Genomic DNA, 13549 nt, shown 5'->3' on the forward strand with positions numbered 1-13549 from the left:
TGGAAGCCAAAGCCTTTCCCAACAGGGTCCCCCAGGGAGCTCTAGACCCAGATCTGGCAGGACCAGCAAGGGCTGCATCCCTGCTCTCCAGGCCTCACCTGGCCCCTTCAGTGCCAGGTCCTGTTGCTTCACACAGCAGATGTCAGTCATTTCACAAACACCGTATAGCAAACAAGCATGAGGGTGTCCTGGCCCTGGATCTCCACACCCAGGGTTTTGTGTCTTTAACACACACATGAGCCCCGAAACTGACCTTGTCTTCTTTGTCCCCAGCCCGGCTCTTCTTCTGGGCCCGCAGCATCAGGGCAGGTGGGCGGGCCACTCGGCCCCGCTCTGTCCTTGTATCTGTTGGGCCAAAGAAGCTGTCGTTAACATTTCATTTGTCACAGTAGTTTGGAAAACCTAAGCAATCAAAGACCAAATGTGGCCCTGAAGATTCGAATTGATCGGTAGACCCTGTGCATTCCACAGGAAAGTGACATTGCCCTGTCCTTGGGTTGAAGTCTAGTGACAAAGTTCTCATCCCAAAGTGAGGATGCACCTGACGATGGGTTTGCAGGGGCCAGAGGCCTGGGCACACACATGCACCCCTGGACTCCCTGGCCCAACCTCCTGGCATCCTCTCCTGTGCCTGTGTGTCCCTGCAGTGTCCACTCCGTCCCGGACTCAGGCAGTGTCCACTCCGTCCCGGACTCAGGCAGTGTCCACTCCGTCCCGGACTCAGGCAGTGTCCCCTCCGTCCCGGACTCAGGCAGTGTCCACTCCGTCCCGGACTCAGGCAGTGTCCCCTCCGTCCCGGACTCAGGCAGTGTCCACTCCGTCCCGGACTCAGGCAGTGTCCACTCCGTCCCGGACTCAGGCAGTGTCCACTCCGTCCCGGACTCAGGCAGTGTCCCCTCCGTCCCGGACTCAGGCAGTGTCCCCTCCGTCCCGGACTCAGGCAGTGTCCACTCCGTCCTGGACTCAGCCTCTTGGAGAAGGACAAGCAGGAAACAAGTCCAAAACGGGGTGGCCCAAGACTTGGCTGTTGTCCACCTGGTGACAATCACCAGGGTGAGGCCGTGACAGCTCTCACCACTCCCAGCCCAGTGGGCCCAGGATGGGAGTGCTGTGCCCAGGCGTGAGTGTCTCGGGGCTGCTCTCTCACATTCTGGGGCCCCCAGTGCTCTGGGAAGTCAGCAGCCTCCTCCAGTGATGTCAACCTGCCCCCTGTGAACTGGGCCACTTGAGTCACGGATGAATAGGACACAGGCCCTTCCCAAGAAGGACAAAGGGCCAGTGTAGGACAGAAGAACCAGCCTTGCTGAGGCTCTGCCAGCTGGTGGCCATGATGGGCTGCCCTTGGTCCTGGCCCTGCCAAGGGGACAGGAGGGGCTCTGTGCAGACCACACCACCAGTGACCATGGCTTATTGGCCACCATGGTGGGCCCTGGCTTTTCCAGGGGGCCAGATCCACAGCACTTTGAAAAGTACTTGTTTCAGGGGAGGAAGGGATTCTGCAAATTCCCAACAACTGTTCCATTTTTGTCTTATCCAAAAGTGTCTGTCTAAGTCTCAAAATTTTGCAAGTAGATTCAGGGTAAAACAGGAAAGCAAGGTTGAGCACTGTTTAATACCAAGAATAAAAAGAAGGACCCAAACCATCTAACCACACACCAACCTAAAACAATAGATAAGTTCTCAAAGGAAAGCCCTGGCCGGGTCTCATGCGTGTGCAGGGCAGGGCCCTTGGGAAGCAGAGATTTGTTTAGCTTGATCCAGAGCTCCAGACTAGACAGTGCAGTCAGGGAGGCCGGGTATGTTCCTTCCTGGCAGAAGGGAGGGTCGGGAATTCATGTAAATCACTTTATGCGTGTGTGCACACAACACACAGGAGCGTATATGCACACACACAGAGAAAGGATGTCCCGTGGCCCCTTCAAGTCACATGTCTGTGCTTGAAGGAAGTGAAAGGCAAGACTGGGGGTCCCACTGGCACACCCCACCTTCTAGCCTTTCCTCCTTGACCCCTGCAAACTGGGGCCCCTCTGCAGCTCCTGGAAGGAGAACTGCATAGCTCCGCATGGGGCCGGCAGTCACGCCGTCCGTGGGCATTGGCACCCATCTGCCTTGCAGCTGTAGAGCCAGGTGGTCTGCAAGGCATCCCTCCCCAGAGCCCTTGGGAGGAAGCCCCTTATTAGTTAGGGTTGGGTCAGTTAGCAGATTTATTTCAGATGTGGGGCAGCAACACTGAGGCAGTCTAGATGTGGCCCAGAGGCCCCATCCCCGGAGGTGCTGAGTCCGGACGAGGCAGAAGCACAGCATTCTACCCCCGGCTCCCCTCCATCCAGTGAGCCGGTGGAAGAAGGCCCAGCCTGTCTACCACTGTCACTCTGCACCGGGCCCTGGCCTGCAGGCTCTCCCCAGGGCTGGGTGGCTGTTCTGCCCTTAGTGCAGGCTGCTGGCAAACAGGCTGAGCAGGGATCCCTGAGGGCACCGGCCTCCTCCATCATTGCCACTCTACGAGGGTGTCCACGCAGAGTCTACACGGCACACTTCTCCCTCACAAGAGGCCTGCCAAGGCTGACCACAGGGCTCCCATACAGCCATGACCACCCCAAGAGACGCCCTCCGGCCTGGCAGCTCTGTGCGTGGGTCTATTTCAAGGATGGCCTTGGGAAAGGGACTATCGGCTTTTCACTGAACCGGGTAACCAAGCCCGAGTCAAGAAAAGATTTCAGGGCAGTGGAAATATTTTACTGTCACTCAGGAAGAGAAGCAGGGTCCCTGAATTGCACTAAGATTTCCGGAACTCTGTAAGAATCACTCCCAGAGGCCATTCCTTGTCGAGGTGCAGTGGTCACCAAGCAGCCCGGACACTGGATCTCTGTCCTGATCCTGCAGGGCCATCCTGCTCCACCCCATCTCCGCCTCCTCATCTACAAGAGGGGATTAGCGGGTCACTACCTCTACACCACAGAAAGGGGCTAGTAGATGGGGACACAGCCACGCCCTAGGGAACCCTCGTCAAAAACCCGGGGCTCTGTCCTTTTGCCTCCATCCTGCAGCCACCAGAAGCAGCCCCCTGATTGAGGGACAAGGGGGCACACAAAGGAAGCTGAGCCCACCCTTCCCCTGCCCTCACAGACCCAACACAAAGCAGGCCCAAGTGACGGGAAGAGGGAAGTTAAACCTGGTGATTGGATGACCCCACACTCCACATATCTCACTATTGCACCCCACATATCTCACTACTGCACCCCACATATGTCACTACTGCACCCCACGTATCTCACTACTGCTCTCCACGTATCTCACTACTGCACCCCACGTATCTCACTACTGCACCCCACGTATCTCACTACTGCACCCCACGTATCTCACTACTACTCTCCACGTATCTCACTACTGCACCCCACATATCTCACTACTACTCTCCACATATCTCACTACTGCACCCCACATATCTCACTACTGTACCCCACATATCTCACTACTGCTCTCCACATATCTCACTACTACACCCCACATATCTCACTACTACACCCCACATATCTCACTACTGCACCCCACATATCTCACTACTGCACCCCACATATCTCACTACTGCTCTGAGACCTATTTTTTGACTGGATATGAGTGGATGGCTTTTTACTACCTAAGAATGTGCCATAAATGAATTGTTTTAAATTTTATCTAAAGTACAGCAAAGAGCAAGTCCCAGGGAGGAAATCTGGAGGGGTCGTGCATGGAAAGCTGAGCTTGTGTGTTAATTTTATGCCATGTTTTCAACATGGCAGGTGCCTATAAAACACACAGCAATCACAGTAGCTGAAATGTGTGTCTGTATCTTCTATGAGCAGGTAAATAAATATGCATTGTGAAAAACTGTGTTAAGAAAACGCAGCCCGCAAGGAGGGCGTAAGCCCGTAATACTGTTCTCAAATAGGGACAGCGTTGCCTAGTTTATTCCCCATTACCTTGATAAAACATATTAAGGTATTTTTCATATTGAAAACAGTTGATCTTTGTAAAAATCAGATCTTAAAGTCTGGCTTTTGAGATAAACGGATTTACACTGCTCCTCGTGAGTGCTTCTTGGAGAATATATTGTTGATGATCATTTTAAAGCCCCTAATCATAGACACATACCCCCAGAATACCTGTGACAAATGTGTGTGCCTTGCCCTAAATACTTTTCTTAATAACCAGCACTCTTTAACAGTCATTGATTTTGCAGGTACCTTGGAGGTGCGTGGGTGGCACCAGGGGCTCACACACATAACTGGGTCTGCGTCTCAGCCATTCCACCGTGGAAGTGCTTATTCTACGGCTCTCCGGGGGCCACTTCCGGGGTCCACTCTGAGATGCTTAAGTACTCTTTGCTTTGGGCCTCTCCACAAACTCTGATGATGTTGTCATAAAATCCTCCCTTGAGTGGCAGGGAGAACTAGTTTATGGAGGAAAATCAACAAGTTGTAAGACTATGGGCGCTGAAGTACTTCGGGGAGCATGCCATACATTTCCACCCTCCAAGAGAGGCATGGCGGTAATACCTTTCTGTGCAATGCCTCTATTGATCAAACCCAACTCTGAGATGTGAAGTGCTCCCCGGTGGCCTTCAGTGTAATTTCCCTCCTGGCAGTGATGAGAGACAAAGAGAACTGAGAAGGTTGCATGGAAGTCTGGAAGGAAGCAAAAAAGGCTGTGCTAAAAACACCCACGTCAGTCAGCTGACAAGCATGTATTTACTGCTCTTACACAATCCAGCACAACGCTCCTTGCTGGTGGGGAAGAAGTGAGAGGATGCACTGTGAGCAATTAGACACTCCTTTCTCTAAGGGCTGCAGGGATTGGTGAGGGCGTCCAGCAGAAAAGTATTCAACACCAGCCCCTTGAAATCAAATGGGGCAACGAAATATCTCTTTAAGAAAAGTGTGGAGGCCGGACACTGTGGCTCACACCTGTAGTCCCAGCACTTTGGAAGCCTGAGGTGGATGGATCACAAGGTCAAGAGTTCAAGACCAGCCTGGCCAAGATGGTGAAACCCTGTCTCTAATAAAAATACAAAAATTAGCTGGGCGTGGTGGCAAGCACCTGTAATCCCAACTACTCAGGAGGCTGAAGCAGAGAATTGCTTGAACCTGGGAGGCGAAGGTGACAGTGAGCTGAGATCACCACTGCATTCCAGCCTGGGCGACAGAGCAAGACTCCATCTCAAACAAAAACAAACAAACAAACAAACAAAAACAAAAAAAAAGAAAGAAAACTGTGGAAAGAAAAACTGTGTCCTATCTCCTGGGCAAGACTTAGCTTCAGAAACTCTTGGAGCTCAGCAATCAATTCGCCATGTTTCCCTGAAAGAAGGGGGAGCTGGGTTTGCTTGTGCCTGACCTAGGGTCAGGGTCCTGGAAGCTTTTCCATATTGTGCTTTTAAGTCATTAATCCAGGCCCGAGGCACCTGTTCTCCTCAACTGCCCGGAAGGTGAAGACTCAAAGGTATCATCATCACCTGGGGTCAGGCCTCAGCTCAAAGGTGGCACCAGGACGCAGGTCCAGTCGATGGCATGTCGTGTAGTCATCACACACCTGAAGACCAGCAAATGCTTCTTACATTGAATGAAGCATCAGGAATTGATTTATTTATTTATTTTTTATTTAGAGAAGGGGTGTCACTCTGTCATCCAGGCTGGAGTGGGTTCACTGCAACCTTCAAGTGATTCTCCTGCCTCAGCCTCCCGAGTAGCTGAGATTACAGGCATGTGTCACCACAACCGGCTAGTTTTTGTATTTTTAGTAGAGATGGGGTTTCACCATGTTGGCCAGGCTGGTCTCGAACGCCTGACCTCAGGTGATCTGCCCACCTCAGCCTCCCAAAGTGCTGGGATTACAGACGTGAGCCCCTGCGCCCGCCTGAATGATATTTTAATCTTGCCTACTGCCTCCCTAGAAGCACCTTTCTAAAATAATTTCCAAGACGCTGAGATAAAGTAGGCACAATGATCTCTTTTTACAACTGAGAAAAGCAGATTAGGTGAGCATTTTCTAGATTATAAAGTAACCCAGTAGGGAGGGTAGAAATTATCTATTTAACTGGTACTGAGCTCCTTTGAAGAATTTGATAATAAAATAAGGGGAAAATACAATTTATGCTGAAGATAATAAAAATGACATGCTCAGGGCCCGTTGTATATGGTCCTACATGAGGCGTGGTGACGGCATTGATTTTCCGAGTCGGCCTCTTCAATGAGAATCAAAGCATCTAAGGGAACCCTGTCCCTGAGAAGGTGCCTGCATTCGGTCTTCATGCTGAGTGCCAGATTCACAAGAGCTGCCAGCCCCGGAGGAAGGCGGAAGGAGGAGAGACACAGATTTCAGGGGTTAAAAACAAGAGAAGCCCAGGGGCCGGAGGGGCACTTGAATGGAAGGGGTGCCATGTCATGCAGGGAACGTTGGTGGCAGCTGGGAGCACAGAGGCACGGCCTGGAGGTGTCTTTTTAAAACCCCTTCTCCAGGGCCTGCCCCTCTAGACAGAACCTGGCACAGTGTCCTCCAGATGATGTCAGGAAAGCCAAATCCCACTGGTGAGGAGCTGGTGAAAGGGGAGACTGTGCAGCTACCTGTCGCTCCCCCTGGTAGCTCAGGACTGGGAAGGAGGGAGGGGGTAGTGGAGCAAACCCCTCAAGAAGCCCCTCCCCCAACAGGGCTTTTGACTGCCACAGGAGGGGCTGGAGTCGGAGTGGCAGGTACTCCCTAGGTTTCCGGAAGAGCCAGGGTTCTCTGGTCCATCCCCACATCTCACCAGGGGATGTATAGGTGGTGGCCTCGATCCCCCTTAGTGTGTGCTGCACAGACCTGCTCACCTGCCCAGAATATAAGGCCACAGTCAGATGCCTGCTGCCGCCTCAGGAGGACAGCACTGGGGGCTGCCAGCACTGGGGCAGGAGGGCGGGGGCACCTCTGACAGAGCACCACAGCCCGGCACACAGGACGAGCCCAGCATGAAGCTCAGCCGCACATGCTGAAACCCCACAGTGGGGCCATTTCCCTGGGAGCCTCCTTGAAGCCGGTGCAGGTCTTCCCGGGTCCTGCTCAGTAGGCCAGGAGGATGCCAGCTGGCTGGGTTGCTGTGCAGTTGGTGACGACTCAGGTCAGCCAGGGCTCCAGAGGTCCCCCGGTGGGGGCTGGGCTATGAGCAGGGCCCACGGCTGCAGCTCCACCTGCCTCTCCCTCTCACCCGCCTGTTCCCCAGCAAAGGCTGGCTCCTGAGATCCCAGAGCACCTCACTGAACTCCACTATAAACGGAGATAATTTTCATACAAACAGCAAATCATTTCTGAGTCCTCCTAAATTTTTCATAGGTAGTGATTTCACAGAGTTGACAAGCTGCAGAGAATTAATTTTCCATCCATTTTTAACATCCTGAACTTCCCTTTGCAAGAACAAAGGGTTGTAAAATGCTCAGACCAGAGAACCAGAGCGTGGCTTCCTCCACAAGAAGGGGTCTCAGGACTGAGACGCAACTCCACCTTTTAACAGGACTCAGCCCTACAATGAGAATTTGCCTCATCGTGGGACTCCACCCCTGCAACCTGAATCCATCCTGGAACCTGAACCCACCCCTCTAATAGGACCCCACCCCTGCAACCTAAACCCACCCCTCTAATGGAACTCCACCCCTGCAACCTGAACCCACCCCTCTAATAGGACCCCACTCCTGCAACCTGAACCCACGCCTCTAATAGGACCCCACCCCTGTCATTGGTCTCTGTCCTCCATACCCAGCCAGAGTCCAGATTTTCTCTGTGGGTTCTGTCTGACCAGCAGATCTGTTTGACCAGCAAGAGAGAATCTGGTGCCACCACTAGACAGAATGGCCTGGGGAGGTGGTGGGACATTTTCACCAGCGTGATCCAGGGTCTGGGGCACTCTGCTTCTCTGATGAAGGCAGGCTTCCGACAGAGAGGCCAACTCCAGGTGGGAGATGCAGGAAGTGCTGCACCCGGCAGAGTGAGCTTTGGGATCTGAGGGTAACAGGAGTGGGGATGACGACACCAGCACCCTGGTTGTCAGCGGAAGGCAGCGAGGAGAGCCTAGTGCCTGCCTCACCTGGTGCAGCATGCCTGCACGGAGGCCTGCCTGTAGGGAGGCACGTCAGAGCCTGTGGGGAAAACTAGCTTCAATGCGCTGTCCCTCCAAGAGAGCTACTCCCAAGTCACCAGGGCACTGCAGCCCACCCCAGGGGCAGGCTTGTCCCGCTCGGTCCAGAGGAAACTGACACCTGAGTCCCAGCTGTGCCCAGGGAGGGAGCCACAGAGCCAGCTCCCTGCCCACCTCTGACCTCAATACAGGTGTGTTTAATGAGTAAATGAATGAGCTGATGGGGAGTTCCATGCAATTCACAAATTACGCTCAAAGTTCTCATCTTTATCCAAAAGCAGGGATGTTAAAAGCAAAAGAGACATATTAAACCAGACAATTTGTATAAGAAATGAAATAAAAATTCCAAGCACTCTTGTGTCAGGTACATAGTGAGCGAAGTAGGACTTTACCCCAACCTTGGACCAAGAAAAGAAGAGATGACTAAATGGAGGAGGAGGAGAAGGTGGAGGCTGGGACAGAGACAGAAACGAAGACAGGGATTGAGACAGAGGTACAGATAGGAAGCAGGGAGGAAGGCAGTAGAGATTCATGTGAACTTGTAACCATCATTTAAAACATTTTCCTGAAACCTTTTTTCAAAGCATAAATCCATTTCACAGTACCAGGCTGAGTTATTTAAGCAACGCCCACCTTTCAAGGCAGTGCGGGAATTACAGCTGCCAACAGACGGAGAGCTTCAGTCTGCCGCTCTGCCAAGCCCTCCGGGTGCTAGAGCAAGCACCCAGCAGTAGGTGTTCCTCCAAATGGGTTGTCACGAAAGTCACAGCTGGGCTGAAGACTGCTGTTACTCTGGGTGCTTGAGCTGGATCAGGGGCTCTGGTGCCCATCCAAGAGGGCAATGCTGCACACACAGATACCCATGCACACACATAGAGAAGCATGCACACACAGACACGTGTACACACACGGAGATAGGCACACACACCAAGAAACATGCACACACAGAGACGTGTGCACACACACAGAGACATGTGCACACACAAAGAGATACGTGTACACACACCAAAACATGTGTGCACACACAGAGACAAGTGCACACACATCGAGACATGTGTATACACATAGAGATGTGTGAACATACACCAAGACACACGGACACACACAGACATGGGCACACACACAGAGACACATGCACACACAGACATATGTACACACAGAGACACATGCACACACAGACATATGTACACACAGAGACACATGGACACACACAGACAGGTGTACACACATAGAGACACATGCACACACACAGACACATGCACACACAAGCACAAACATATGAAGAGACACACACGTACACTACACACACACAGGCACACGCATGCCCACACAGACACAAAGCAAAGCTTGTGTCTGATGATGGCTTTTCGGCCACCTGTCACAGCGGATAAAGGCATTGCTCACAAGCTCACTACTGAGCTCTGCCACTCTGTACACTCCGTGTGCCAGAAAAGAATGGAAGAAAAACTGACACATGTACATAAACGTGAACAAGCAAAATGTCTGTATTGTGACTTCAATAATCTAAAGGTGACATCAAAACAAGTTGCCTCTATAATGAGAACTGTGTGTGCCCTGCACTGCTCCTCCCAGCACAGGGCCATTGGGATGTCCCAAAGGGCAGCACGCCTATCGGCAGTGGTAAGTCCCCTTGGCCACCACACTGTCTCCCCTTTTACGGGTGTTAACACGCCCAGCACATGCCAGAGGGCAGCATGTGTGCTGGGACCCCCATCGGGACAGCCCCTCACAGAGGCAGCCAACACCCACTTCCGAATCCGGCACAGAGCAGCAGGCTCTGGGCAGACGTCAGCTAAGGACACAGAGGGAGACTGAAGGGGAGGCTCTCGGCACGCGACCCTGGATCAATACCCCCATGTCTCCTCTGACCTCTGACTGTTCTAGATCCACAATCCAGATTCTTTCCCTCTTGATCATGCATGACATTCGCACTGCACACAGGAACCGTCAGCCCCTCGAGTCCCTGCTGTAGTTTCAAGTCTGTTTCCACTTTATTTTTTCTCTAGAAACAGACTCTGGCATGTTGCCATTTTGACGGAAGCAGCCTCCACATTCTGGGACAGTCATGCAGGCTCTTCCTCCCTTTACTCCCAGGGCTTTCTCAGGAGTTGGGGGAGCCTCCGCATGGGGCGTCAGCCAAGGCCCCACCTGTGCCCCCTGAGGACCCTGCCTCCCCGCTGAGCGCTCTGCAGGAGGCACCATGTGAGGCCCAAGCCTTTGCCCAGGGAGGTTGCCAGCTTTACCTTTGCTAGAATTGCAGGTTTAGCACAAGACAGTGACATAGGTGACTCTGCCAGGTGCTTGGAGGGGATTTTTCCGGGAAACAAGGAAGCAGACTAGCGTGGGACCCTGGAAGAGTTTTTGAAACAAGATGAGGTTGGTTTGTATCTGAATGTCTCTTGTTCCTCTCAGCTGAGCTGTGATAAATGGGGTCACGAGTATCTCATGCCCTGAGTGGTCTGCAAACAGCTTGAAAGTTCTACCAGATGATGGAATGTGCTTCCAAGTCTCAGAAGGTGAAGCCCCCTAGCCACGCAGGTCAGGAGACATCTCCCCCAAGGACATGCATCTGTCTGTCTGCCTGTCCTCAAGGCCTGGGAAGAGGCACAGTCCTTAATTTGGAAACTGGGTGTGGAGACCTTCAGGCCCCTCCCAGAACTGAGGTCTCCCCAGCACCTGGGAGACACCTGGTCTCGCCTGTGGGTTCCCAGCAAGCACTGAGTTCAGGGCCTCGCTCGTCCTGCCCTGGGTGTCTCTGGGATCCCTCGGGACCTGCTCCCCAGGCATCCGCCTGTTCTTCGCACTCCAGGATGAAGATCTGGCTCTCCGCACTTTATGAGCCTCTCTCTGATCAAGTTAAACAACAGAATCAACAGATGGGACTTCACTGTGTGCTCCACAGAGCTGCAAATGAATGGTTTAATGAGAAAGCAAAGCAGTTCCAGGAGAGCCCCGCTCACTACTTGTGTATACTCATCAGTGCTCGTTCCATCCCTCGGGGACACGCTCCTACATGTCATCACGGAGCGTTCCATCTCATGGCGGCACCAGCCCAGCCTCCAGCCCCTCTGACAGCAGTGGAGGCTGAGCCTGCATTGGCACCATGCCGGTGGAAGACGGGGCTCCTGTGAACACACCTGCCCAGCTCTCTCCACGGGCTGCAGATCGGGCTGCCTGGATCAGGAGGTGAGCAGCACTCCCTGCCCACCTCCCCAAACTAACAGGAACTGGCCAAGGTGGGGCAGCGGGGGCAGCCCCCACACAGCCATGTGGGCAGCACCTGTGTGTTTCCCAGGTCACAGTAAGAGGCCAGGCCATGCCCAAGTCAGGACCATGGGGCTTCCTGGCTTGAGTTATACATACAGAAACACCAAAAATCAGCACCATTCAGCTGCCTTTTAAACTTTTCTTTCAATCCAAGAATGCCCTAAACAGAAATATGAAGAATGTGCCCTTCAGGGCACCACATCCCACGTGAGGCTGGTCTGCAGAACACAGCCCTGCCCTCCCTCGGTGATCACCAGAGTAGCCCTCGGTCCACCCTTGGGCACCACCTTTTCCAGCCTGGACAGCAGCCAAGGGGACTGAGCCAGCCCAGCCGTATGACCCTGCAAAGTTCAGACAAAGCCATTCCTACTGACATGACCACCACGGAGGGCTGGGGGGAGGGGCTTCCAGTAATGTCTCTGGCTCTTGTGCTTTTGTTTTGAGGTCAATGAAAACATTGCTATCCAGAGCCAAGAAGTGGAGCCTTAAACTACACTTTACCATGACAGAAGCAGCTGCATGCATACGTCACTGACGGTGTTGTCCCCTTGCAAATAGGGAGAGGTGGTGACTCTGCGAGGTTAAGGCCCAGGCACCCCTGATTCCCCACACCCACTTCTGGGTGGAGAGAAGTGGTCACCGGCAGGTCTGGAGTCCTGGAATTCTCCATTCTGCTCCTGGTGATAGCAGTTGACTTCAAGACAAAGAGCTGGCAATGATTTTTTCATGTTTTAGTTAAAAATATGTGCCAAGCATTGCCCTGCTCTGAGCATGGCCTGAGGCCCAAGGGAGGTCGGGAGAAAGACAGACATGATCTCCCTGGTCTGGCAGGCAGGTAATGACCAACCCGCTCTGCAAGGGACTCCAGCACACAGCCCAGAGGGGAGAGAAGCTCAGGGATGGTGGCATTGAAGTCAGACCCCAAGGATGGGTAGAGATGGGATAAAGAAGAATCTATATGATACAGGAATGGCAGATAGGGATGCAAAGTCCCAGAGCTAAGATCACGGTGGCGTGGCTCACAGGCAGGGGTGAGTGACAGAAGACAGGCAACGCAGGAGCAAGGCCAGCTCAGGCCCAGCCGTAGGGACAGCTGCCACTGGGCATTGCAGGGAGCTCTGCAAATTACAAATTCTGAGGACATCAATGCATTGGATTGCTAAGGTCATATACAACATACACAGGATATTACATACTGTCTCATCAACATAATAAAAATGAGAACATTTTATTTTTACACTCACATTTATTTTCGGCTACTATCCACTGCTAATATTATTTCACATTAACATTTATTTTAGGCTACTATCTACTGCTGATATTATTTTGCAGAAGAAAGAGAATTTCAAGAGGGGGCCTGTACTATTCCTAGGTGTATTTTGACAACGTTAAAATTAAGTGTTCGAGCCATAAAGTTAAAATATTGTATTTAGCACATTTGTTATCTTAGCATATGCATTCAGAACTGCAGATTTTAAAGCTTCAAAATACCTTTTAATATAACCTTCAGTTCTATATGGAAGATAAATGCATGATTAAGTATATTCACATTCTAAATTGCATCATTAAATTTTATCAAATAAGAATGTTTTTGTAAAAAAAAAAGGATTCAGTATTAAAGTGATTATAATATAAGAGGGAGATGTGTGAAACCCCACGCTTCCCATCACTGACTGCATCCTATTATTAGCGACGTCTATTACTTTGAGGGGAAGTCGGGTCCCTGGTGCCTCAGTTTGATGCTGCTATTCAGGAGAAGCCCCCGCTGGCTCCATTCTCATGACCAGGGAGTTTTAGGGCTCAGGCAGGGAAGGGCACAACCCCTGCCACTGCCTGCCATGGACCGTAACCCCAGAGTCCAGGCCTCCCTGCTGCTCCCTGGTCTTCGTGGTTGAAGCACAACCTCCAGTTCTTCAGCCAGGGCTGGGACCTCCCCACCGTGGAACCAATGCCTGGAGCCTGAGGGCCGCTGGGGCCAGAAAGAGGAGAGTGGGGCCAGGCTCAGCTAAGGCCCACCTCTCTCCTTTTACCTGGCCTGGGAGGACGGAAATCAGGCTAGGAAGGGACAGTGCCACCAGCAACACCGGGGACCAGGGAGTGTCTGTGCTCAGCACAGAAGCC

The 13549-nt window shown here is 52.3% G+C and overlaps 1 protein-coding gene across 2 annotated transcripts in view; it reads right to left on the reverse strand.

The window, feature by feature from the left end:
* The window catches only part of TCERG1L (transcription elongation regulator 1 like), a 232072-nt gene that overhangs the window by 75809 nt on the left and 142714 nt on the right, over positions 1-13549 (reverse strand). For both annotated transcript variants that reach the window (XM_065521620.1, XM_045361756.2), the window contains one exon: positions 254-345. In XM_065521620.1, the coding sequence (XP_065377692.1) occupies positions 254-345 (92 nt within the window). The remainder of the gene's footprint in view (positions 1-253; positions 346-13549) is intronic.

Source organism: Macaca fascicularis, chromosome 9 (genome assembly GCF_037993035.2).
Source record: "Macaca fascicularis isolate 582-1 chromosome 9, T2T-MFA8v1.1".
In the NCBI taxonomy this organism is placed as follows: domain Eukaryota; kingdom Metazoa; phylum Chordata; class Mammalia; order Primates; family Cercopithecidae; genus Macaca; species Macaca fascicularis.